The sequence below is a fragment of the Dendroctonus ponderosae genome, unplaced genomic scaffold (genome assembly GCF_020466585.1).
Source record: "Dendroctonus ponderosae isolate FM_Combo_2020 unplaced genomic scaffold, Dpon_F_20191213v2 Dpon_F_20191213_1, whole genome shotgun sequence".
Taxonomy (NCBI): domain Eukaryota; kingdom Metazoa; phylum Arthropoda; class Insecta; order Coleoptera; family Curculionidae; genus Dendroctonus; species Dendroctonus ponderosae.
In genome coordinates, this window is record NW_026017110.1 from 49,724,241 (window position 1) to 49,748,831 (window position 24,591).

General features: G+C 39.3%; 1 protein-coding gene and 1 long non-coding RNA gene across 3 annotated transcripts in view; one reads left to right on the forward strand and one right to left on the reverse strand.

The window, feature by feature from the left end:
* Window positions 1-24,591, forward strand: part of LOC125505805 — a 71,892-nt gene that overhangs the window by 44,085 nt on the left and 3,216 nt on the right. The window lies entirely within an intron of this gene.
* The window catches only part of LOC109543404 (semaphorin-2A), a 158,167-nt gene that overhangs the window by 19,094 nt on the left and 114,482 nt on the right, over window positions 1-24,591 (reverse strand). For both annotated transcript variants that reach the window (XM_048670390.1, XM_048670389.1), the window contains 2 exons: window positions 13,542-13,593; window positions 488-550 (listed from right to left, as the gene is read on the reverse strand). In XM_048670390.1, coding sequence (XP_048526347.1) covers window positions 488-550; window positions 13,542-13,593 — 115 coding nt within the window. The remainder of the gene's footprint in view (window positions 1-487; window positions 551-13,541; window positions 13,594-24,591) is intronic.

Below are 24,591 nucleotides of genomic sequence, written 5' to 3' on the forward strand. Positions count from 1 at the left end.
GACCCGCAAAGTGGCTAATAATAATTTCCTTCCTCCCCAGCCCGAATAGGTGAGTTTCACGTTATTAAGAAATAATTAGGCCCAACATGGGGGTTTTTTCCTATTGTTTTCTTTTACCAAATTGGGCATATTATAGCAACACGAGACCCTCCCCAGCACGTGAAAAGCCACGCGGAGCAGGAAAACCAAAGTTTTCGGTTTCGAAAACGCCCTTTTTGACGTATCGGCTCAATAACACGATTCTAATGTTCGTATTGCGTGACCACTGAATTGATATTTCCCTTCGAGCAGTTCCTAAGAACATTTATACGTAATTTTTCCACAGTACACTTTGCATGTTTAAAGCGCTGTTTGACGGCAAATGTGAAAGGGAAACTGCCCTAATCCGGGTAAAATCAATTAGTTTCGGATGCAAACTGAGGTGTGTGTGTGTGTGTGTGTGTGTGTGTGTGTGTGTGTGTGTGTGTGTGTGTGTGCAGATACATACCTCCGTTTTTCCTTTGGAAACGCAGTTGGCTACATTGGAGGGTTCCAAGTTGAGCGCGTCTCTCTGCAACAAAAACAAAACCATTTAAAACACTGCCAAATTTCAACGATTTCAGCTCGAACAGTCGACGTTTGCGAGCGTCCCATTATCTTCAATCATTAAATTGGTTGCGATTTATCCAGGCTAACAAGTGTAGCTTCGGCTCTTGGCAAGTGCTCCAGAAATCCCGAACCTACTTATTAATTCTGTGCTCGCAGACACGTCAATCCCATATCACATTTGGCCGACAAAACACTTCCCGTCGGGAGTACGTCTTCCTTGACTGGAATAATAGAAAATGTTGCTAAACTTCGTCAAATATTCTCGCCAGTTTTCGGAAGCACGAAGAGATTTTGCGTCAAGCGAACATAATTGAGCTAGAAACGTTATGCGATTGGCACATCATTTGGAATAGTTGAGAAAACTGTCTTGAGATACAGCTTCTTTCTTCTTCACTCTTCAATTTCACAGAACTTGGATTTACAGATATTGTGAATTACGGACAGAAAAATGTCTTCCCCAGTTATGAACAAACAGCTTCGGTTCTAGAACTTCGTTTCTCTATAGAACGCGTCGTTGCAAACTTTACATTTCCCCAGCGTTTAAGCCCCCAGTTATGAATTTTCTTCAGAAAACCGCCAGATTTGAAAAATTCTCTAAAAATTTCTCAAATAGACTCAAACTTGAAATTATTTGAGTATACACCAGCGACTTTCTCTATAGAACTCCATTTGGTTATATTTGGACACATCTTCAAATAGAATCGTGTATAAATGAGCCCAAATGAAAGAGCAAGATTTGAACAATTCTCAGAAAATCTCTCAATTAGACTCAAATTGGAAACATTTTTCACGTAACCAAACGCCTTTTGTTTGTGTTTTATAAAACGCAACACACTTCCACATCGATTCGAACTTATGAATTTTCCAATAGAACCGCATATAAACAAGCCATTGCAACAGCCAACAGCAAGATTTGAAAAATTCTCAGAAAATCTGTCAAATGGACTCAAATTTCATATTTTTCAAATATAAACAAAGGACTGTCCTCTATAAGTCACAACATTGCATACTAAAAATGTCAGGTTCATTTCCGAGTTATAAATTTTCCATTAAACCTGGCCTAAACCAGGCTTTTACGAAAGCAGACGATTTGAAAAATGTTCAGAAAATGCCGAAAATAGACTCAAGTGTGAAACTTTTCGACCATAAATACGCAACCTTCCTCTATAAAACAAAGCGTCGCGCACTCTGCATTTCCGTTTCGTTTCCGAGTTAGGATTTTTTAATAAAACCGCGCCGCCGAAACCAGTCTTTTACTAAAGGACAAGGTTTGAAGAATTCCTAGAAAATGTCTCGAATAGACTCAACTTTCACATTTTTCTAACGTAAATAAAGGACGTTTTTCTATAAAACGCAACATTCATGGTTATATATTTACAAATAGAACCGCGCATAAATCTGGCTTTCAGAAAAAGATAAGATTTGAAAATGTCGACGTAGTGTTTGACGTAAAAAAAGTCGAGAAAAGTGTTTGCTGTGAAGTTGTGTCGAGCTGTTGGGGCACGACACTGACTAGAGCCCTAAAAACACTTGCTTTTCACTTATTTAGCTTTTAAATAATACCAACCAGTGTATTGTCCGAAGACTTCAACATCCAACTATGTCCAGAGTGTCTGACTGCAAAAAAATCGCGACAGACGAGTGTTTGTTGTGAAGCGTTGCTTCGCACGCTAGAAAACAATGTTTTCACTTAATTTGCTTCTGATTATTTCCTACCAGTCGGCACAAATTTACATCAAACTACGTCGATCTGGTTGCAAAGTAAACCGAGAAAAGTGTTTAGTGTCGAAGTTGTGCCCAGTAGGCCTGGGTAATTCAGTTGCGCTTTTGAGTTGTTGCCGCTCTCTGAGTTAATGATTATAACTGATTTACCGATGACCGAGACTGGAATTTTAGGATCAAACAAATCCTCGACTCAACAAAAATTCACTGAGTTACCTTTTCTGTAGAAACGATTGCTTTCAAATATTTGGTCGAAAATGGGAAAAACCGGAAATTCGTTTCGGAAAACCGGAAAAACTTTATTTTATTCGAAAAAAAAAAACAAGATAATTTTGTTTTGATTTTGTCCCAAATTCAAAGGTAAAACGGGTATTCGAAAAAGACGATAAAGAAGACCAAACTAAAAACGACGAGTTTTCTGGTAAAATCGATCTCTTAATTTTTGTGCATAAAAGTCTTAGTTTGCCAGTTCTTAACAGAGAAACGTTAGGAAAAAACGATTTTTTCTGTTTGGGAGAGTGTTTTCCTTAGAAATATTGTCCTAAAAGCGAAGAAACCGGAATTTAAAAAAAGCCAAATTATTCACAGTGACGAAGAAGACGCGATTTCCAAATAATTGATTATGAGCTTTCGCTTGTTCTGTTCGGGAAATATTGTAGGGCAAAAATTATTTAGGTTTTGTCGAAAATTTGAAGCTGCGAAAGTTTTAGAAATATTTTTGTAAAGCTGTTAAGGAGGCGAGTGTTCCAAATAATCTATTTTATAATTTTTCACAGAAAATACCTGAACACTGTCAGTATTTTTAAGTAAAGCTAAAAAACAACGCGTTTTTGAGTAGAAAGAATCGATTGATAAAATCTTTGCTAAAGCTAGAAAGACCTAAAATTTTTAAGAAACTAAGAGCGATGAGGGTAGCGAATTTTCCAAATAATTTCTTATAAACTTTTGCTCGCTGGTCGTTTTTTCAAGATATTTACGTGATTTCAAGATCTTAATTACTTTGACTAAAAAACTAAATCAAATTTTCTGTTTTTTGTGGCAAATTCGAAGCTGAAAAGGATTTTCTGAAATTCCCTACAAAGCGATGAATGAGGAGAATTTTGTAACAGCATTAATTTTGTACCAGCATTAATTTTGTATTTTTTCGCTGAATAGACCCCATGCTTTCAAGGAAAGAAGAAAAGCATCAAAAAAGGTTTGTTTTGCGCTTTTGATTAAAAACATTTAGTTTTGTAATAGGTTTTTGAGAAAACCTTAATGGTTTTCGGGAAAAGACGGAAGAAATTTATTTTCGTTTTCGTCCCGAATTCAACACTGAAAAAAGTTTTTGTAAAATTCCCAGAAAGCTCTAAATTTATAGTGTAATTTTTCGCGTTAAAGACTTCCAGACTTCTTTACGTAGAAAGTAAAGCAACAAAAAAAATCAGTCAAAACTAAGAGACCACAAGTTTTTAACAAACTCTACAGTTTCCAGAGGGATGGGGGTGACGAGTTTTCCAAATCATCTATTATAAACACGCTGATTTTGCTCGTTTTTTGATAAAAAAATATTTGATTTTTGTGCCAAATTCAAAGCTGGAAACGGATTTCGAAAATGCTGAAATGCAAAGCGACGAAGGGGGAAAGCGTTCTAGTAAAATTTATTTGATAATTTTTCGTAGAGTGTGCCTTAGATTGTCAGTATTTTATCACGGACGTTAAAATAAATGTTAAAACAATTAATAAAAAAAGGTCATCAATATTTTCCCAGCAACGGAACCGAGTTACTGCGCTGCACTGCGCCAGCTCCTAAAAATTCAATGAGATACCCAGGCCTAGTGCCCAGCACATTTTTTCCATGTCAGAATTGTACATCTTTCGGAATCAACTCCTCACTTGCATGCCGAACTGTGAACCTGAAATCTCGCAAACCAGACCCACTTACTTACAACTAATAAATCGCGATAAAAACGAAAAAAAATCTGGTAGATAAATGACAGGCAATAAAAGGGCCGTTATAAAAGATAAGCCAATTTTGAGCAGAGGCGTGTCGGCCCCAGAGAGGCAACTAGGCGTTAGATTTAAAAAATTCAAAAGCCATCCTCAACGCGATGTCGCGATAGCCATTTGTCTTCATGATTTGATTTTCTTCGGTGGGGGACCGGAATTGTTTTCATTATCTTTGTCGAAATACATCACAAGGCCGTTAAAGGAGTCGAAAGGTCTGTGAGTCGTTTCGATTCTTGAGCCCCGAGTTCAACAATGAATGGGGAAAACATCGGCTAATTTCTTGGGGAATCGGCCCAATGACAGACAGGCCACGTAAATTCAAGGTGTCTCAAACTAATTAAAGTAGTTAATTTCGCGGGGTGGAACAAATGGCGTCCATTACTCGTTTTCTGCTTGGATGTGGAGTGGCGAAAGTCCCAAGGGTGGGCTTTTATTGCCTCACGTCGTATTTTCCTACTAATCTATCGATTCTGGAGCAGTCTTCAATTTATGACCAGTTTAGCCCAGTGGTAGACGGATAACCGTGTTATTGCCAAAATACCAAGGGAAATAACGCCAACCACACGGCAATGACGCCGAAATGAAAACCTAAACCGCATTAATTCCGATTTGATTACAATGGAAGGAAAAATTGAAAAACAAAATTAAATGCGCCGTTTCATAATATTGCCGGTAACAACAATAACATTTATAAAATTTGTATTGTGCCCGCTTCTAATATTCCCATTCAAGGAAGAGGAATTAGATTAAAAACACATTTTCCGATATTAAAACTGGGTTTATGGTCTATTAGAGCGCCGGGTCGAGGCGAGCCAAACATATTTTTCACTTTATTGAAAATACGACAATGGGGGGAGTGAATTGGGCCGGCATTTTCACATTGGAAAGTTGCACTCAATTAATTGCATTTGACCTGCATTCGACTGGCCAACCAAAAGACCCTGAAGACAATTTGGGACTGATGATACTTTAGCAGTTAAACATAGGCGCCAAAGGAAACTTTCCAAACCAAACCACATCAGCCTGAAGTTTCGCAGCTCATCCAGCACAATCCCACATTGACCTGCAGGTAATCGAAATTATTAATAAAGTTTCCTGCAGGCGATTGGTTCATGAACGGCGACCTGTGAAGAGTTTAATGGTCGAACTTTCCATTTCCTGGCAACGCTTTGCAATTCTAAATCTCTTTGAGTGAAGTTTGAGGCTCATATTCCGAAACATTTGCCGCTGACACGAAGTGATGAACAGTTGAACTGAAATTGTTTCCCCATCCCACGGTGGAAATATTCCCGAAAGGACAGTTGGCGCAACTTTAAATTTCCAGCAGTCAGTTATCAGCTACCGGCAGTCAGCGGCAGGGCTTAGGCGAACTTTCCGACATGTGGGGGGATAAGAATAACACACTAATACGGCCCCGATAACTTACCGAGACTATTTGCGGATGACAGGCTCAAGTATGGAAAATCCTGCTTGATGAGAACGATGAAATGTTGCGCTTTTCCTGCGACGCGAATTCTGTCTGGCCTGCGGGCGCTTGAGGGACCGGACAATAACTTTTATAACTTCGCTGATGGCGCTCAAATGGCTTGTAATGCAGCCATAAAACTATATCCAATCTTCTTTTTCATTTCCTTTATTATGTCGCTTGATAACATAAAGAAAGACGCTAGTTTGAGGACAAATCGAAAAGAGTGGAACTGACTTTATTGCTCTCCATTATCCATTGTGTATTAGTGACTGAGGATTTGGTGTTTTGAACTTTTTAACTAACAGACGACTAGTCCAGATTTTCATTTTCAACAGTCCCGTTTGAGCCAATGAGGGCCCAGGGTAGGCTCAAAAACAACTTTGCTTCTCTGGCTGCGCTCGTGATGTATCCAAGTCAACATCATCTTCCTGCCTTTGATTGTAAAATTTCATAAGAACAAAAGATTTTCCAGACAACCTCTCGTCCCATTGAGAATCATAAAAATTGAGCCCGCTATCATTAAATTGCATTTGGGAAGATACACTTTTAAATGGCCCTTAAAGCCGAATAGTTTCTGGCAGTTAACAGTACTTAAATAGAGTAGAAGCGATTCCGGTAACGACTGGAAGCATTGTCGGAATGACTGGATTTAAATTTCGGCCCTCTATCACAATGGAATTGAAATTTGAGGCTAATTGTGCGGTAGCGAAATTGGCCTTTCTTTGCTAATTGGGCCGATCTCTGAATGCATCAGTTACTTAATCGGAAAAGTGTGTAATAAACTGGGTTTTGTTGATCAATATCTGCGTCCCTTTCGCTCCAAATCGCACAAAAAACGCGACTATCCAGACGAGTTTTAAAAGTAATTTCCGTTTCTTAATTAATTTCCTTTAACACTATTGCCTGGAAAAGTATTTCCGGGCGGGCAATGAGGCGCTCGAAGTCTTGAAGCATAAAAAAACCGGCCCCCAAAACAAATTAAATCCCGGCTTTATAATAACCGACACCGAACTATCAGTTGCTAAAAGCATTTTCTTATTCGTCGTGCCCTTTGGCAAATATTGACGCTTTATCTATTCGATGCTCCTCTCAAGTATTCGCCGTTCGCTCATCAGCATTGGTTTTACCGGGATAAAGTGTTTTCCTTCCCAGTATAAATTACTTTTCCAGTTTTACCGAATTGCGCCGTAAAACTTTCCCTATAGCAGCAAAAGTTATTTGGCAGGAGTTATTTTAAAATAAAGGATCGTAAAAAGAGTATACGATTTTACTTAGAACTTTCGACGAGTTCAGTTAGAGGATTCCGGGCCAAGTGGCGTTTAAAACTGTTACATTTTATTTCCCCGAGCTCTCAACATTCATTTACTTTGGACTGGTTGAGCGGGGGATTCACTCACTACGTCGATTCTGCTGCCACGTTTCCACTGCTCGTTCAGCAAGAATTACTGTTGGCCAAAATCATGTTTTTGCCAGTTCTCGTTGTCGAGGTTAAAGAGGTGTTTTTGCATCGTTTTCATATCTAAAACTCTAGGCCACATCTTTCGAATGATGTTGATGAAGCCAATTTTTCCAAAGCCCTGAAACACACGATATTTTTCAAAATTCCTTGTTGTTCTCATTTGCTCTACAGTTTCATCAGTTTGAATTAATGGGAAAGTTTTTGGCGAACACTTAAAAATTTCTTTCAGTTTTTCAAAATTCATTTGCTCGATTGTACCGGAAAGCTACCGCGACAATTTTTGCGCCTTTTAGCAGGAAAAGCTTTATTTTTCATTCCTTAGAAGCTTACAATTTTCAAAAATGTCTCCTAAGACGTGGAGCCAGCATTTTGTGAAAAATTATTTCCTACAAAGAAAATAAAGTTTTAGCTCTGTGAATAGAAAAAGCTCACTTGTTATCTCTTGGGAGTTCGGCCAGTTTGAATTCAAAACTCAGTTTTAGCAAGTTTTCAACCATTGGTTTAACAGCCTCAATCACTTTTTCAGATTTCAGTTGCTCTGGACCACTAGAAGCTGCTATTTTTGAGCCATTTAACAGAAAAAGTTCCCTAGTTCATCCCATAAAAGCTTCATTGTTCTGAATTGAAGTTAAAGTTTGTTGTAAATTTTCAAAAATCCTCTTAACCACCTTGAACATGAATGAAACAGCCACAATTTCAAATTTCTATTGTTCCGAAGCACGGAAAGCTTCAGCGACAATGTTGCCTCGTTTAACAGAGAAAGCTTCACTTTTCATCTCCTGGAAGCTTGATCAGCCTGAATTGAAAAGAAAGTTTTTGGCGGATTTTCAAAAATTCCTCCCACAATGTCATGTGAGGGGCGCAAGCACTTTTTCAAAAATCATATCCACCGAAGCAAATACACAAACACAGTGGTGCGTTTTAGGTCTTTGGATAGAAAAAGCTTCCATTCTTACCTGTTGGGAGTTCAGTCAGTCTGACTTGAAAAGCCAGTTTTTGCAAATTTACAACACCTCTAACAACCTCATGCATGAAGCAAGCATTTTTTCAAATTTCATTTGCTCCGTATCACTAGAAGCTACTAAGGCGATTTTTGAGCCATTTACCAGAAAAAGTTTCCTAGTTCACCCCTCGGAAGTTTCATTATTCTGAATTCACGTTGAAGTTTTTTTTTAATTTTGAAAAATTCTCTTAACCACATCGAACGTGAATGAAACAGGCACAATTTCAAATTTCTATTGTTCCGAAGCACGGAAATCTTCAGCGACAATTTTTGCCGCTATTAACAGAGAAAGCTTCACTTTTCATCCCCTGGCAGCTTCGTCAGCTTAAATTCAAAAGAAAGTTTTCGGCGAATTTTCAAAAATTCCTTCTACAATGTCATGTTAACATGTCAAGCATGACAAAAAGCTTCAATTATTGCCTCTTGGAAGTTCAGTCAGTCCGAATTGAAAAGCAGTTTTTGCAAAGTTTCAGCAGTTTGTCTAACAACCAGGCGAATGCATTTTTCAAAATTCATTTGCATCGAACCACGAAAAGCTACATCGGCGATTTGTGCGTTCTTTAACGGATAAAGTTTCCCTTTTCATCCCTTAGAAACTTCATTGTCCTGAATTCAAGTTACAGTTTTTTTGAAAATTTTGAAAAATTTTCAAGAACGCTGTACATGCAGAATTACAAATGTCTATTGTTCCGAAGCACGGAAAACTACAGCGACAATTTTTGCGCCTGTTTAACAGTTAAAAACAAACTTTTTGGCAAATTTTCGAAAAAACTTTTTTGAACATGGAAAAGGCATTTTTTTCAAAATTCTATTGCTCCGAAACTTCCAGCAAAGGTATTGGCATTATTTAATTTAAAAAAAATCGACTTATGCCGGGACTCCAAAAACGTTCACTACACTCGAGCAAATCTGTTCTCGATGTAAAGTGAATTGAGCCAATTGAGTTAAATACTTTAAGGACTTGGGGAAACAAACCTACTGCCGTTATTGGTTGTTGTAAATACGGGCAAACCACCACTAAAACTAATATTTCATCGCTCAATAAACTGCAAAGCAATTACTGCATAGTAATCCAGCGGGAGAGTAAACAGGTTCCTCGCAACGGCAATTTCAATCTCGGTTTTGATTATTGTTTACCCAGATACAACCTGGTATTAAATCTTATATTTGTAAATATTATCCCTGAAGAGGATTCACTTGGCCCGGGCTATTTACATTGGTGGAACGATGAGAACCCACCCAACCAAATAAAACTTGTTCTGTTCCATTGCCATCAAGCCTGCGACGGGGACAGGCAATTTTAAACACATAATGAGGAACCATCATTCGCGTAGCTCTAAATTACATCGTTAGGCCCTTTTAAGGATTCGAACTGGAGCCTGGTTCTTCGCTTTGGTTTCTAGCCGGATTAATTGCGAACATGCGCCTTTGCGGCAATTAAACTGGAATCGGGAACGTTTTTTCCCCGGCTTATTCGTTATAGTAATGAAGGAGACTGCATTTCGTGCAGATTTTAGTATTATCAGAAATTGCATTTGTTTCTTCCTCAAGTCCAAAAGGGGCAGATTCCGACAGGTTTTGCTTGATTCTGCTGTCCACCAGCAAATATAACTTAAGAAGCCTTCAAGGTTTCAAGTAGTAGATTTATTACGGTTAAACACTTCGAATTTAGAGCAGGACTTTAATAAATTCCTAACTTTTTCCTGCATTGCGATATCTTCCAGAGAAACACTAAATGTCTTTAATTTTTTTCCTAAAGTGATGAAGGTTTAAAATAGTCAAGTAAACTGAGAAAAGTGTTTGTTGTGAGTTGCTTGGAGTTTGAAAAACCCAATTTTTCATCTAATTTTCTTGTGACTAATCCCAACCAGCCATTTCTTCTAGAAACTTCCATTATGAAAAGTCTGTGAGCAATCGAACCAAATGAAGAACGAGGACATTTCCCAGCCCTTAACTATTCCCAATCACGCTCACTGATTCACGAATTATCGTAAAAGCCGAAGCAGTTGAATCGATAGGAATCGCATCTGAATTTAAAACCGAATTACTGTTTAATAGCGGAAAAGAAACTGAACGTTAGCGTGAAACAATCCGATTTGGCTCAAATGGAAAGGATTCCAACCAGCATACGCTTGTGGGTTTTATTCGTTGGCCACCATAAACCATCCCTGACCTTTAATAAGTGCAGCAATATGGCAAAATTGCTGTTAATAGATTTTTATATCAGCAATTCGAGCATAAATCTCCGGTATAGTGTGAATTACGAGACAAAAGCTGGGTCCCGTATTAGCTACAAATTTACGGCCCTGCATTCGCGCTCAGAATTAAAAAATACGCTGGCATCGGCATTTTTATGAAGCACAAAGCGAAATCTCGGGGATTTTCTACCATATGAATCGATTGCGACCCGGGTTTTATCCGCTAATTAAAAGAAATATCGCAAGTCGAATTTTGAAATTTCTGGTTGTTCATGTTTGGTTTCGAACAATCGTCCGGTCCGATTTAACGATGAATATGCACAAACAAAGGGGAAAACAACTGAGCCCATTGGATTGCGTAGAACAACGCTTTAACATGAACGTTCATTTAAATGCAACAAAGCTTTCTGAAGCATCCTCATCATGCTATTTGAGTTTCTATCATACCGGCCACTCGGCGGGCAAAGTTTAGCCGGAATTCAAATATTTCTAAAGTTAATTCCATTCCGGAGATGGAATGATGCATATTTGTTGTCTCTACACTGCCGCTTTATCGCTGCATCAAACGAAGACAATCGTCGTAATACCGTGTTTCTATATTTATGTTCAGTTTACGCGAAAGTTTTCCCTAAAAAACCATCTGTGGAGATTTTCCCGTGACTGTATAAGAAGCTTCATTAGCGCGCGTCCTTATTGATTGGCAGCGATGGAAATAACGCCCGTATCTCTAACACATACCGTGTTTCATCGAAGTTGAATGTCGAGTCTCTAATTTGCTTTGACATGGTTAGAACAGTGGGAAAACTTCTGATTCTGTACGCCCACCAAAGCCTCGGTTTGATTATTCCTTAATTCGGCATCCGACTAGTTCGCCAGATATCGATATCAATTATAATTGCGGCAAGCATGCAGGAAATCCCTTTATTGCCGCTGGGATGTTGCAGGGCGAACATCGTCATGCAGAGTATTCATTACGAGATGTTGAATCGCTGACTGGAACAATGGTGCTTATCTACCTAATGCTTTGTGCCTGCGGTTTATATTCGAAAAAAAAACTTCAAACTGCTGAACTTTACTGATCAAGAAATAGATCGTTTGAGAACAATTGATCCTTCTGAATCCGCAGGATTTGCATCAAAGTTCAGAAGAACATGTGTTTTTTCAAAGAGAATCAAACAACGCAACTGAGAGAAACATACTAGGAAAACTTCACAAGACACATGGGTTTCTCGGTTTTCTTTGAAATCAGACACTTTTTCGACATGGTTTGCTGGAAAAGTTGTGCCGAGCCCTTCGGGCACGACACTGGTTGAGTTAATCAACCCCATGACATCTCATTGAGGCACATGTATTTAAAGAGTCTTCAGGTTGTTCCTCTCAAATTTCTTCAATTTGAAAAACACTTTCTTTAAAACGTCCCTCACCTTAAAAAATTGTTTAGAAAAATCAAGACGACTAGAGCATTTCGTTTGATACATTTTTATAGAGCTGAGAGAGTAAATGGCTGCTCCATTTACTCTCTCAGCGTCGATTGTCTGAAGTCTGAAGTTTCGTCAATTTTTCATATATTTTTGAATGATTCATAAATTTTGGACGTTTTTAATGTCGTTGATATTTGGCAATTTCTGGGTCGAAAGTTCAAGTTTTCGAACAGATTCAGCAATGCAAATTAAAAAAAAAATCGTCCATAAAAATGGAAACCAGTTTGCAAAACAGAGTGACAGAAATAATGGAAATTTCTAGCAGAAACACTTGAGCAATATTCACAGAAGTAACAGGGCAATGGAGAATAGAATATCGGCGTTTAAAAAAATTCGTGAAAAGATTGTTTCAAATGGAGAATCAAGCGAAACTTGAAGGAAACGTGGGACTTTTTAAGACCGGAAAGCCGAAAATGCAATGTATCCTAATATGAGGACAATTTAAGGCAGGTTGCGCCTACAGGAGAAAAAATCTGCATTTTTCCTCCTACATTTGCATTGAGCTCAACGTTGGATTGCATCTGAAGGATGCATTTTCAACAGAAGAGTCAAGCCCAACTAGCAGGAAAAGTAATATTTTTGCAAAACTTGCAAGAAATTGATCAGTTTTTGGTTAACTAAAATCAGCGTCATTTCCATCTAAGACACCAGGACAGAGCCTCCATGTGGATAATTCCAGTTGTTTTCCACTGAAAGTTCCCATCCAAGCAGCCAATTGAATGATACCGAAACAATGCAGCATTATCAATGCCGTGACTGCATAAATATTATTCCTGGATGGCGTGCCGAAATTGACTGATATCTTCCAGGGGCGATATCCAGACACCGCAATTATGATAATATGGAAAGTTGGCGGCATGGATTTGGGCCCAAACATGCCACAATGCAATTGCTGCAGTTATTGTTCAGCCAATCATGGTAGTAGAGTGGTAGTCTGCATTTTTCCGCCACCAGTTAATAGCAGTCGCGTGGATTTTTCGATTACACTGCCGGATTAGTAGCAGGAAAAACAGTGTCTGATTTTATATGATTCGCCTAAATAACGGGAGTTTTTAAAATGGATTGAGTGCAATTGCCAATTTGATGCCGGCTGCAATAAATGCGCGAAACATCCTGCCGCTGACAAGCCTTTCTAAGGCTTAACTGATTCACACCTGCCGCTGCTGCTGGTTGGGTTTATTCGCACTTTTTCAATTCCCAACAAACACAATTCGATGCAATTAAAAAAATCATAAAAGTTCGCTTTTTTCCTGCTGGCTTTTCAGTAATTGCAAGTAAACGGTGAAAAGCGTACAGTACAATTGAAACTTAAATACATCGTCGTAATATCTTGCAATTTCAGGGAAAATCCGATTATTAGGCGACAATTTGCAGGAATTGCACTTTATTGTTAGCTGAATATATTCGGAGCTTTTGCTCGTTTTAATTGCGCAAATTAGTCCACATTTATTGAACTAATTTCAGTACAAAGTTCCGTGCTGTTAAAATGCCCGTTCCTGCCTGCAGGTTCACGCGCCAACCGGAAAACGCGACTTTTATGGCTGGAAATGCCCAAATAATGGACAAGAAACGCTTGCAAGATTTGTGGTCACATTTGAGTCGTTAGTGGCAGAATTCAAAGTTGGAAACTTACCTCGCAGCTCGATTGATTGATATTGCTGAGGTTCAGTCTGTAGATCCGGTCCCTGGAACAAAAAAAACCAATGTTACTAAACTAAAAATTATTGATACAACATAAAATACATTTAAACGTGGTAAAGTATTGCGGCGTTTAAGTCTGTGACTGGACAAATTGAAATTTCGACCAACAATTTTTAAAAATTGCCAAATATCCACAAATCGCGGCTAATAGACTCATGAAGCGGAAGTATCCTCTATGAAATGATGGTAAAAGCACTTTTCTAGCTTCTCTCAGTTCTGTTCGACGAATTTTTAAAGCTTGCAGTGCAGAAAGTAGGATAGATAGTAGAATGTTGACCTTCAAAGTCAAAAAATTGCCAAAAATAGACGAAATTTTTCCGCAAATTGCTACTCACCAATTGCTACTCACCAAACACCGTAATGGAGCAAAATCTGCCGTTCTAAACAGAGCCAAAACCAGTTCTCTAGTTCCTCTCAATTTTTGTTAGCGAATTTTTACTGTTTATACCATGATTTCACAAATTGAAATTTCGACCAACAAATTCCAAAAATTGCCAAATATCCACAAATTATTTCCGAAAATCGCGACTGATAGTCACAGTCAATGGGAAGTATCCTCTATAAAATTATGGTAAAAGCAGTTTTCTAGTTGCTCTCAGTTTTTCTTGACGAATTTTTAAAACTTGTTTCGCTGAAAGTATTGGATAACGAATTGAAAATTTGCCCTAGGGAAATAAGATGCAGACTACTTGTGCTTGCAAAACGTCAGAAAGGAATTTTTGTCCACCTAGGCATTAAGCAGGGAAAACTCACCAGTTTCAAGCAAATGACTGATTTGATAAAACACAATTGATTAGTGTGCTGATAATGGGGTTTGGATCAAGTCAACTGTCCAGAACACGAGAACTGCGATAAGCGTTCATGTACAAACGTTGGACCGAAGTGAAGCGAATGCACATTTGAAACGCAGCAGCGCCTCCATTTTTGGAAAGTTACTTCCGCACGAATTCGCCTTTGCAGGCCGAGCTTATCGCGTTTACCGTAGAAAGAGATATGCATGTGGGACATTTTGTAGGTATCCAAATGGAAACAGTAATCGGCCGACGATATTTCATCTTCTCATGTCAGTGTTGCTGCAGCCATTGTGGCTGCGGTTCGAGGTTCCATGTTGACACTGAAGCAAAAGTAATCGGAAAATTAATTAGCCCAAATGGAAAGCTTTCAGTGTTCAGTGCAAATGGCCAATTACTTTGCTCGTAGCCGAAAAGTTCGCATCCAATTGGCAACGAAGCAGATTAGCAAAAAGGGCCCATTTTCCGGCGTACTTAGCGGAAGTTAACCATTAGCCAAAAGTCGAAAAACCACATTTCGATTGTTTGCCCGGATTGCTTTCGCATTTTCATTCGCTGTTCTTCTGTCGGCAAAGAAGTGGACACCGGAATCTGTCCCGAAATTAATGAGTCGCCGTCTTTTTAGGTCACGGGACATGTTTCCACTTCCTTCCGTTAATTGGGACAGTCCTGCTTGAAATATCGCCACTTTTTCCAGCAAATATTGAGTTAAGTGTCCACATCGAACACGAGGAGAGATTGCAAAATTCCGAACAGAAAAAGGTTAAATGCTTGTTAAATTTAAAAGTGGCAATGTCGCAAAATTTTGTGGCCACACAGACATTTCCAAGCGTTTTATCATAAGGCAAAGTGCTGAAGAAGTCAGGGAAACTGCTTATCGGCCAGCTATCTCACGTTTATGACCTCTTGGCCAATCTGCAGTCGGATGACTTCAATTGCCCGCTTTTCCGGCAAAATACACATCTCTTTCGCTTCACTATCGAAGCCAGCGCTTTGTTATTGCTGTAAAGGCGTCTCTATTTTCACTTTTACGTTCCATTCATTCGGAATAATCCTGCCTGATAGCGGTCATTTATCAATAGCTTTGGACCATCGAGGAGCACAATGTTTCCTTAATATACCGAGTGAACATTTCCAGGCTGCAAAGTTGCACACTTTGATCAGGCTAGGAATTGATGGGTTATTAGAAGAAGATTCATTTTCGTCATCGCAGACACAATATGATTAGAACGGGACAATTAATTAACTGCTGGAAACTATCGCAGGACTCAGGGTCTCATTAATAATATTACTGCTTAATCGGGCCGATATAATTGCGGCAATTATAGCGCCGGGTATTCGACTATAATAATTAATTTTGCTCTGAGTGACGAGAAGCGAGAGGGCGCCGATTACATGTATTACATTTGTATGTACGTGCAGGATATCGGGATCTGTGCGCTCCCAAAAAAACCCCAACAGATTTTCGCTTGTTGGCCAAGGTTTTTTTCGTCGGGCCATCATCAGTCATCGCTTATCAGCGAACTGGTCCTGAATGTGTATATTGGCAGGTTCGCCTGTCGCAGGAAGAATGAATTATTTTCATTTGCAAGCAAAAAACTGGGCTGGATACGAACACGGATTCAGCAAAGTGGGATTTTTTCGTGAAAGTAAAACCACTGACAGTTCGAAAGTCGAAAGTGGGAATTGGAAGATTATTGATTTTAATGCGGTTGCATTAAGCAAAGGTCTAATAATTCCGTGGATGTCGAGTTCCATTGAGATTTCGTCGATTTTTGAAAATTTTTTGAACCAGCAGGGCAAAGTTTCAATTTGTTTTCTAACACATTCAGCAAGACAGGTTTAAGAAATTCTGTAAAAAAAATGAGTGAAGCTAGAGAACTGCTTTTGGCGCTATTTAGTAGAGCAGATTTCGCTCTATTAATCTAATTAACCATTTTCTGAAAAAAATCGTTGATTTTCGGCAATTTTTTTACTGTTGACGGCATTTTAATCGCTCTTATCTTACTTTCTGCAAGGCAAGTTAAAAAATTCGTTACCAAAAAATGAGAGCAGATGGAAGACTGCTTTTGTGATCATATTATAGAACGATTTTTTGAACGTGTTGGTCGAAATTTCAGTTTGTGTAATCATGGTTTTAGCAGGGCAAGTTTTAAAAATTCGTCGAGCAAAACTGAGAGCAGTTGGAAAACTGCTTTTACCATCATTTTATAGGGAATACTTCCCCTTGATGACTCTATTAGTCGAGATTTGCGGAAAACATTTGTGGATATTTGACAATTTTTTAAATTTGTTGATCGAAATTTCAATTTGTGTAATCATGGATTCAGCAGGGCAAGTTTAAAATTCGCTAACAAAAATTGAGAGTAGCTAGAGAACTGATTTTGGCTCTATTTAGAACGGCATATTTTACTCCATTATATTGGTGAGTAACAATTTTCTGAAAAATTTCGTCGATTTCGTCAATTTTTTAACATTGGAGGTCAACATTTCAATCGCTCGTACCCTACTATCTGCACGCCAAGTTTTAAAAATTTGTCAAGCAAAACTGAGACCAGCTATAAAACTGCTTTTACCATAATCTTATAGAGGATTTTTCCTTTTTATGACTAATAGTCGCGATTTTCGGAAAAATATTATAGATATTTGACAATTTTTTGAATTTGTTGGTCAAAACTTCAATTTGTCTAGTCACTCTATTAACGGGGCAGGTTTAAAAATTCACTAACAAAAACTGAGAGCAGCTAGAAGACGGTTATTCCTATAATTTTATAGGGAAGACTTCGTTCTTTTGACTCCATTAGCAACAACTTGGGGACATTTTGTTCGATATTTGGCAAATTTTTGAATTTGTAGGTCGAAATTCCAATTTACGATTTGCATAAGTAACGATTTACTGAAAAATTTCGTCCACATATACCAATTTTTTTAGAATTTGGACGTCGGAATTTATTGTCATTTTTTTAACAAAGTGGCTTAAAAAACTGAAATTTAAACAAATATACGGGCTATTAGTAAACTTGACCGGTCTCTAAATCGGCCTAAAAAATCGATCGAATGGCGGGGCAATAAACGAGAGAAAAACTACGGTTTTCCGCCAAAACAATCCGCAATCGCAACACAAATAGACATGAAACGCAATAATTGCTCGGGAAGAGTATTGGATTTCCAATAAGCGAATTGTGTTTATTGGATATGCGATATTGTTCATAATTTGTGTCGGGAAAGCAAATTTGGAAAAAACGAAGCAAAATGCAATGTTAATGAACAAACACGGTTTTCAGTTTCCAGTCCAGAAGGTTTTTTGCCGTTTCAATGCGGCCGATTCACTTGTGTGAAATATGCTCAAAACTCGCCCTTGAATCGATATGTAAAGGGAAAACGACTCGCTTTGTCACAGCCGGATCGGGCGCAAAAACCGCTCTGTTTTATAATCAGGCATTACATATTTACGAACCTCTCACTTCGCAATTCCGGGCCATATATAAACGATTTCTTATGTGGGGATGAATACCAGATATTCCATATGCCCCCCTTTTAAAAGGCGATAAGTCAGCGGGCAAAAACTTCATTCCGCCGGCGTCTCTGAATAAATATGATATAAAAACTTTCGAATTGGGGACTGGTAGACAATAAAACACTGCTTAAACGCTTCCGAAGTATTTCCGGGATATCGGAATTGAATTGAAAAGAATGGGGGGATGGTGAAATCGTTGTAAACTTGCAGGGCTACTTTGCTTCATCGGAAGAGATCAAGTGTTTTATTCAGCCAGGAAAATGAACACACCATTATAGCCAAAGAGCTTTAAAAAGAAACCAATTTTCCACCAGCTAGTAATTCGCCTGGCACAAAGCAACGTCCAAAACAATAGCATTTCCTGGAAAACTTTTCACAACCGTGGAAAATGTATTTTTAAGTTGATCCAGAATTTCGCGTTGTTGTATTAGAAGGTTCACGTCGTTCGTGTTTCCGTTCCTGTCGGGAATTCACTTTCTTTTAAGGTCACCGAATCTATTAGCGGCCAATTTATCATTTCTGGATCGTGGCATTAAATAACGCTGTCGCTATTGTACCCGCTCTGGATCGGGACTGATATCGGATGACCGCCCCATAAATAAAATATCTGGATCGGCTGACTTCGATTAGGACGGAATTTTTCGCTTTTCTCCTTGTTGTTGATACGTCTCCGATCACTTTTCCAAACGGAAACGGAACAGGAAAAACGGTTTACTGACTGTTTGTTGAAACGTTTTGAGAGAGAATTCTTTAAATTACAATGAGATTTACACCTCCTAAGTGAAAAGCCTCTTGATGGAAAAAATTAACGCTTTGGAGGCAAGTTTATGCCAAAAGTGAAGATGGTGTTTGGAGAATGAACCCGAATCGAAAGTTTCATTAAACTGTGCTTTGATGAATTTTGCAAATAGTGACAGGAAAGCAAAGCAGAATCTTTGCTTGCAACAGTCTGTAACTGATGAGGAAACATTAGACTCCAACTGTCCCGACTTTTATCCATTGGACTTCTTGTTATCCTTAAGTTTGGATATTGAACTCCTTCTGGAGGAAAATCAGGCCAGGGCATAACTAGGCGAGAAAACCTAGAGAGACAAAATGAAGCAATCAGACAGTCAATAAATCTGGCTGATGCAGCCAGCGTGCAAGTGCCTAATTAAGTAAGTGAGCGCTAATAAAGCTGGCCCAGGTGACACCCAGCACAGGTGTCTTGGAGCATCATCAATCAATCAATGGCCCAATTTGGTAATTTTCGAGCACCAACAGCCTCGTAACCGCCATTTAATATAATAATCCCGATCGCACTTTGCGAACTTTGATGCCATAACAAGCCCTTTATATTAAAAGCTATCTGTCATCGAGCTGGGAGCACCCAGAACTGAGAACCGTCAATTAAGCAACTAATTGAGACAAACGCGTCTTTAATTATTCAGTCGAAAAACCGCAGCCAGTCGAGATTATGGATCGAGGAGTCTGGAAATATTGGGACCGGCTGCCTAATGAGTTGGGCGTCGATACGAATAGCTGATTATTGTTATCGAATTAATCGGGCCCAGCGCTCAGTCGGGCCGCGAAAATGCTGAGGCTTCGTCAGCGACACCCTTTAAATATTCAACGATCAATTTATGCTTTTTAATTGCGCCAGGGTGGCCGGATGTAATATAAAAGTCCGAAAACGTGCGTCCTCTTTTAATTAATAGCTCCACTACAAAAGGACCTGCTCAGATCTGCTTTTTGACGCCGGATAGGGTTTTACATCAGTGGCGTAGCCCAACATTTGCCACCGTTTTTGACCATCACATCAGAATTGTTTTGAGCATCTCAAAGTTGAGGAAACTCACACCATCAGCTGCAAACAACGGAACCATCAACCTAGTAAATGCAAATCGTATGTAGAAGATTGTTGAGCCGAGATAGGCGGACATGACATCCCGATACCTGGCTCGATCAGGGGAACTGTACTCTGGTCGATCTTGCATCGTAAAACGAAGAATGAAAAGGTGTGATTGTCTTCGACAAACACATGCGGTGTGGCCTCATCCCGGATGCTTATTGCATTTCGTCCCGGCGGATCTTTGCGGGCCCAAAAAGGGGGCACAATACCGTATAGGGTTACCAATTACACTCTGCGAGACTAACGGAATTAGCGTCGTTACGTTCTGTACCCGCTCCTTCCGTACATCAAATAGAAAACTTTATCCGGCAGCGCTCACGTAACTTCGCTTTTTCATTGAAGACGGTCTTATTGAATTTTTCCTGGATACGTTACGGGCCAAGGCAAGAGAAACATGCCATAAATGACGCTAATCGAATTATCAAACCGTTGGACAATTACGGAAGAGTTTAAGCTGCTGGAGAAACAATCCAATGAGCGCAAAAAACACGGTTGTCAAATTTTGATTTATGTCGAAAATTTCATAAGGGGGACCAAGGGGTCGCTTTTTTCAAAAAATTCAAGTCGCTCAAAATACCTCAAATTCCACATTATTTTCACCGGAAAAAGGCGAGGAATGCTACAGGCTGATCAAAAAACACTGCGGACTTTCCAGTTCTCAAATAATCAACATTTTCTGTCTATTTTGAGCGTTTTTAAGCGGTCGCAAGCTTCAATTAACGATATATTTCTTATTGTGAACTCAAAACCTTCAAATTCGTTATTCGGCAGCTTCTTAGATCGGAAACAATTCAATGAGCGCAAAAGACACGGTTGCCAAATTTTGATTTTAGGTCGAAAATTTCATAAGGGGAGACCAAGAGGTCGATTTTTTCAAAAAATTCAAATTACTCAAAATACCTCGAATTTTACATTATTAGGAATGCAACAAGAGCGCCGACGATGTGGCTCTTTGGATTATCGTTGGGGAAAACTCCATCAAATCAAACATCAGCAGGCAAAGTTGCCACTTCCTTCTCCATGTCACGCTCCTATAATGGGGATCGCACTGAACGCCGCCCTTTCACTTTCACTCGACCGAATTGCCCCTCTGTCAACACAAAACCTATCAGAAGTAATTTTATGGATCATGCGGCTAATTTCCCTTCTAGCAGGTGATTCGGCGTTGTTTTTCTTCGACATTTATGTGAATTGCGTGACTGGGGGGACCCCAACCGGGCGCCACCACGCGATTGTTACCTGCCTTGTTTGGTTGAGGGGGCGCTCAGTGATTGTTAGCAGCTCAAAAAAAACCCACATGGATTCACCCAATAAACGTGTGCTAAGTGGTTCTTCAACGTGGACTAAACTTCTCATGGCTAAAACGAGATTGTTTCTTCACTTATCCATCTTCCGCCTGCAGAACAGCCAAACCGGTTTTTATTGGCCGCCCTTCTGTTGCCGCATCATTTAACCCTAATATCCAGCCGTTGCATAAAGAGCGACTTTCTGGGCCTTTCTCCTAATTACAAGCCGACCCAGATGCTTGCCGAATGAAAAATCTCTCTCGTTTCCAGTCTGCGTGCGTGTATGTGCACGCTAAATATAATTTCCCTGTTTGGGTGTTTTGCCTCAAATTTTGGGTCTGTCAACAGGCGGAGTTTAGGCAGAAAATTAGGAGAAAAAACGATTTTTTCGAAATTAGTAAAACGTACTACAGGATGTTCCGTAAGCACTTAATCAAAAGAGCACTCAGGCGTTCTTCGGCTCAAAAGAAGATCTGACTCAAGGTTTATTCAGAAAAAATATGTGGCTCCACTGCTGTTGATGGTCAAAGTTCTGAAAAAATTTGGAAACCTCAAATTTGTTTAATTGAAACAAATTTGAGGTTTCAAGACAGTCAAGACCTAAAAGATTCTAATGTTTCGCAATTATGAGTTTGTATGAATTTTAAATATGAGATGGCGTGGTTGTCTCGCCGAAACGTTATGAAATAAACGATATAAAAATTACATTTATAAATGTTTTCCGGGCTTTGAAGCCGTGGTCTATCGGAATTTCTTCCTGACGTTTCGTCCACAACTGCGGTGGACATTTTCAAAGGCGATGAGGCAGTGGGCGAAGTGATCTCCCGTGCTTTCCGACTAAGAATGATTCTTGGTACACGTTCATCACCACGTTTCATACTTTGACTGAAAACCCAGGAAGGAAAATAATATAATAACAATTACACGCAGTCAGGAAAATAAATCAAAATTAATGTAGAAACTTATTGAATGTCTAAAATTGTCAGTTCCAAGAGAAAAGAAATATTTTTTTGCGCAAAAATTATGAATGCTACAAGATTTTACAAAGAGGACGAAAATGTCAAAAGGGCATTAGTGCATCAACTAAAAAAAACTATTGATTCCAACAACCAGTTAGAAAATTCTGGTAGTTTTTGTATCAAGACCTTCAAGAATTCCTCACTTGCCCAAAGCGGCGGATAAACTCGGTTGCTTCATGAAACTATGACTCCTGAATAGGAACAAATTCACAGAAAGTTTAATCAAAATCCATCGATTCATTCATTCGATTTATCAAAAAACATATTTTTTGAACAACTTTGACCCTTAATAGCAGTAGAGCCAGACATTTTGCCTGAATAAAAGTTAGGTCAGATCGTCATCTTTTGACCCAAAGCAGTATCCGTTTGATTATATGCTTATGGGACACCCTGTATTCCCAGCATGTAAAAAGATCCTTTTCTAGAAAAGGTGACCATAAAACAATGAAACTTGAAATGTTTTAAAGAATCGTTTAGATACAAGATAAAAACTTCAATGGCTGAATTATGTGGTAAAAATAATACGGTTTAACACAACTTTCAATACAAACTTTCCGAATTGTTAAGGATCAGGTAAGTCAGTTCCCATGGTCTGCACGAAGTCCGGATTCGAATCCTCTAGATTTTCTGCATAGGAATACCTGAAGTCTTTAGTGTATGAAGAAACGATAGAGACCCGAGACGAATTATTAATAAACATTGCAAATACTCCGAAACATTTGGGCATAAACATCTATTTTGATTAAATTGGAAGATCGTTTAACAAACGTGTGCTTAAATGTGTGAATTTTGTTCTATTCCAAATGTAAATAGACAGTTTTTCGTTGATCTCAGCGATACCAACTAGGTATATCAACTTTTTTTCCAAAGTTAGGGCGATTTTAAATCGAAAAAACCCTCAGTTTTGTATATGTAAAAACACAACTTTGCCCCTTTGATATTTTTGTATCCGTTTCCCTTCGGAAGCAAAGAAAAATCTCCCACAAAGACACCGCACTATCCGCCTTCACTTGCAGATTATTTTCCAAACCTCCAACCCCATAATCAATCGGCTCCTTTCGCGCTTAATTAAAAATGTCTCCCAATTAAGCGGGCTTTACGCAAAAGCTTTGGTCGCTTTGACGAAGACATGTTCGCCTATGGGTTCGACACCTTTGAAGTCGGTCCGCTTAATTTAACACAGTTAACCGTTCTAATATCGAACCGAAAGTGTAGCTCTTTTCAGCTAAACAGCCAGCCGCCCTTGGTACTTTGGGAAGGGGGACGGCCTTGCCGCCTCCAAGCATAAATTAGGACCGTTTAATACAATAACCCGTTTTCCAGGCGCGTGTAACTTTGGGCGCCTTTGCAGATATCTTGCGAATTATGTCAAATTAACACAGCGGATTTGCCCGATAAAGTGCCCAGGTATTGCCAGTGGAGAACGACGCTTTTTCCGTTGTTTTAATTAAAATTTAAATATAATGATAGTAGAAAAACAGCGGCAGTGTCTCTTTCAGTTTTGTGGGGAAAATTCCGGTCACGAGCAGTGCCCGTAACCAACAATGGGTGCAAGACAACAAGGCTAATTGCATTGGGCTTCGTGCGGGCATGTTCCGGTCCCTGGAAAGCTCTGGAAACCACGGATCGCTTCCAATCCAGAGCCGCCGAAATCAAGGGGGGCCATTTAAGGGCACGCAACGCCACCCAGCTAAAACTCTCCGGCTGTAAAGACAAGAAGTGCTCGGGAATATGCACTTTTATCCAATTCTCCAATGCGAGCCGCATGCATCCATCAATGTACGTTTGTGACGTGTCACGTACGAATCCCCTAATCCCAATGGCATTCGAATGTCGGTGGCGCAGAACAATGTCAGAATTAGTTGCAAACTTAAGCGGTGCAAATTCCGTGGGGAAACGCGAGACACAATTATTGTTCAAAACGTCTCAGCTTTTCTTTGGATTACGTGCCCGCTTTGGCTCGAACGCGATTTTCAGACCGAACATCAAGTGGCTGATGTCAGAAGTGAAACTTGCACGTTCTGAGTGGGCTCGGGGATGGAGCCAGACACTTGATGGGGCGGAGCCAGAGTAGCTCGCATGGTCAATGTCGAAAAACGACTGAAAACTGCCTCGAATTCTGAAGTAGTCTGTGTTTTGAATCAAAATATCGGCAGTGAGATACGCGGATGACACAGTCATGGTAAGTGACAATCTACAGGAGTTGCCACATCTGCAAAACTGTACTGAAAATATATTCGCGGCATGATCCGATTCCGGCAGATTTAGTTCACCCAAACTGAAAATCCCACCAATTTAAGTGGCTTTTGAATACGATTTTCGAATTTAAAATCAGCCCAATCGTTGTGGAGTGGTGGAACAAAAACAGTTTGACTCAACTCCCAAAATTCTCCACATTTTAATGACACTTTTGAAAGGTCAAAGGCTTATTTTCTTTAAATTTTCTTTCAGAATTTGAAAAATGTAAGAAACTCTGGT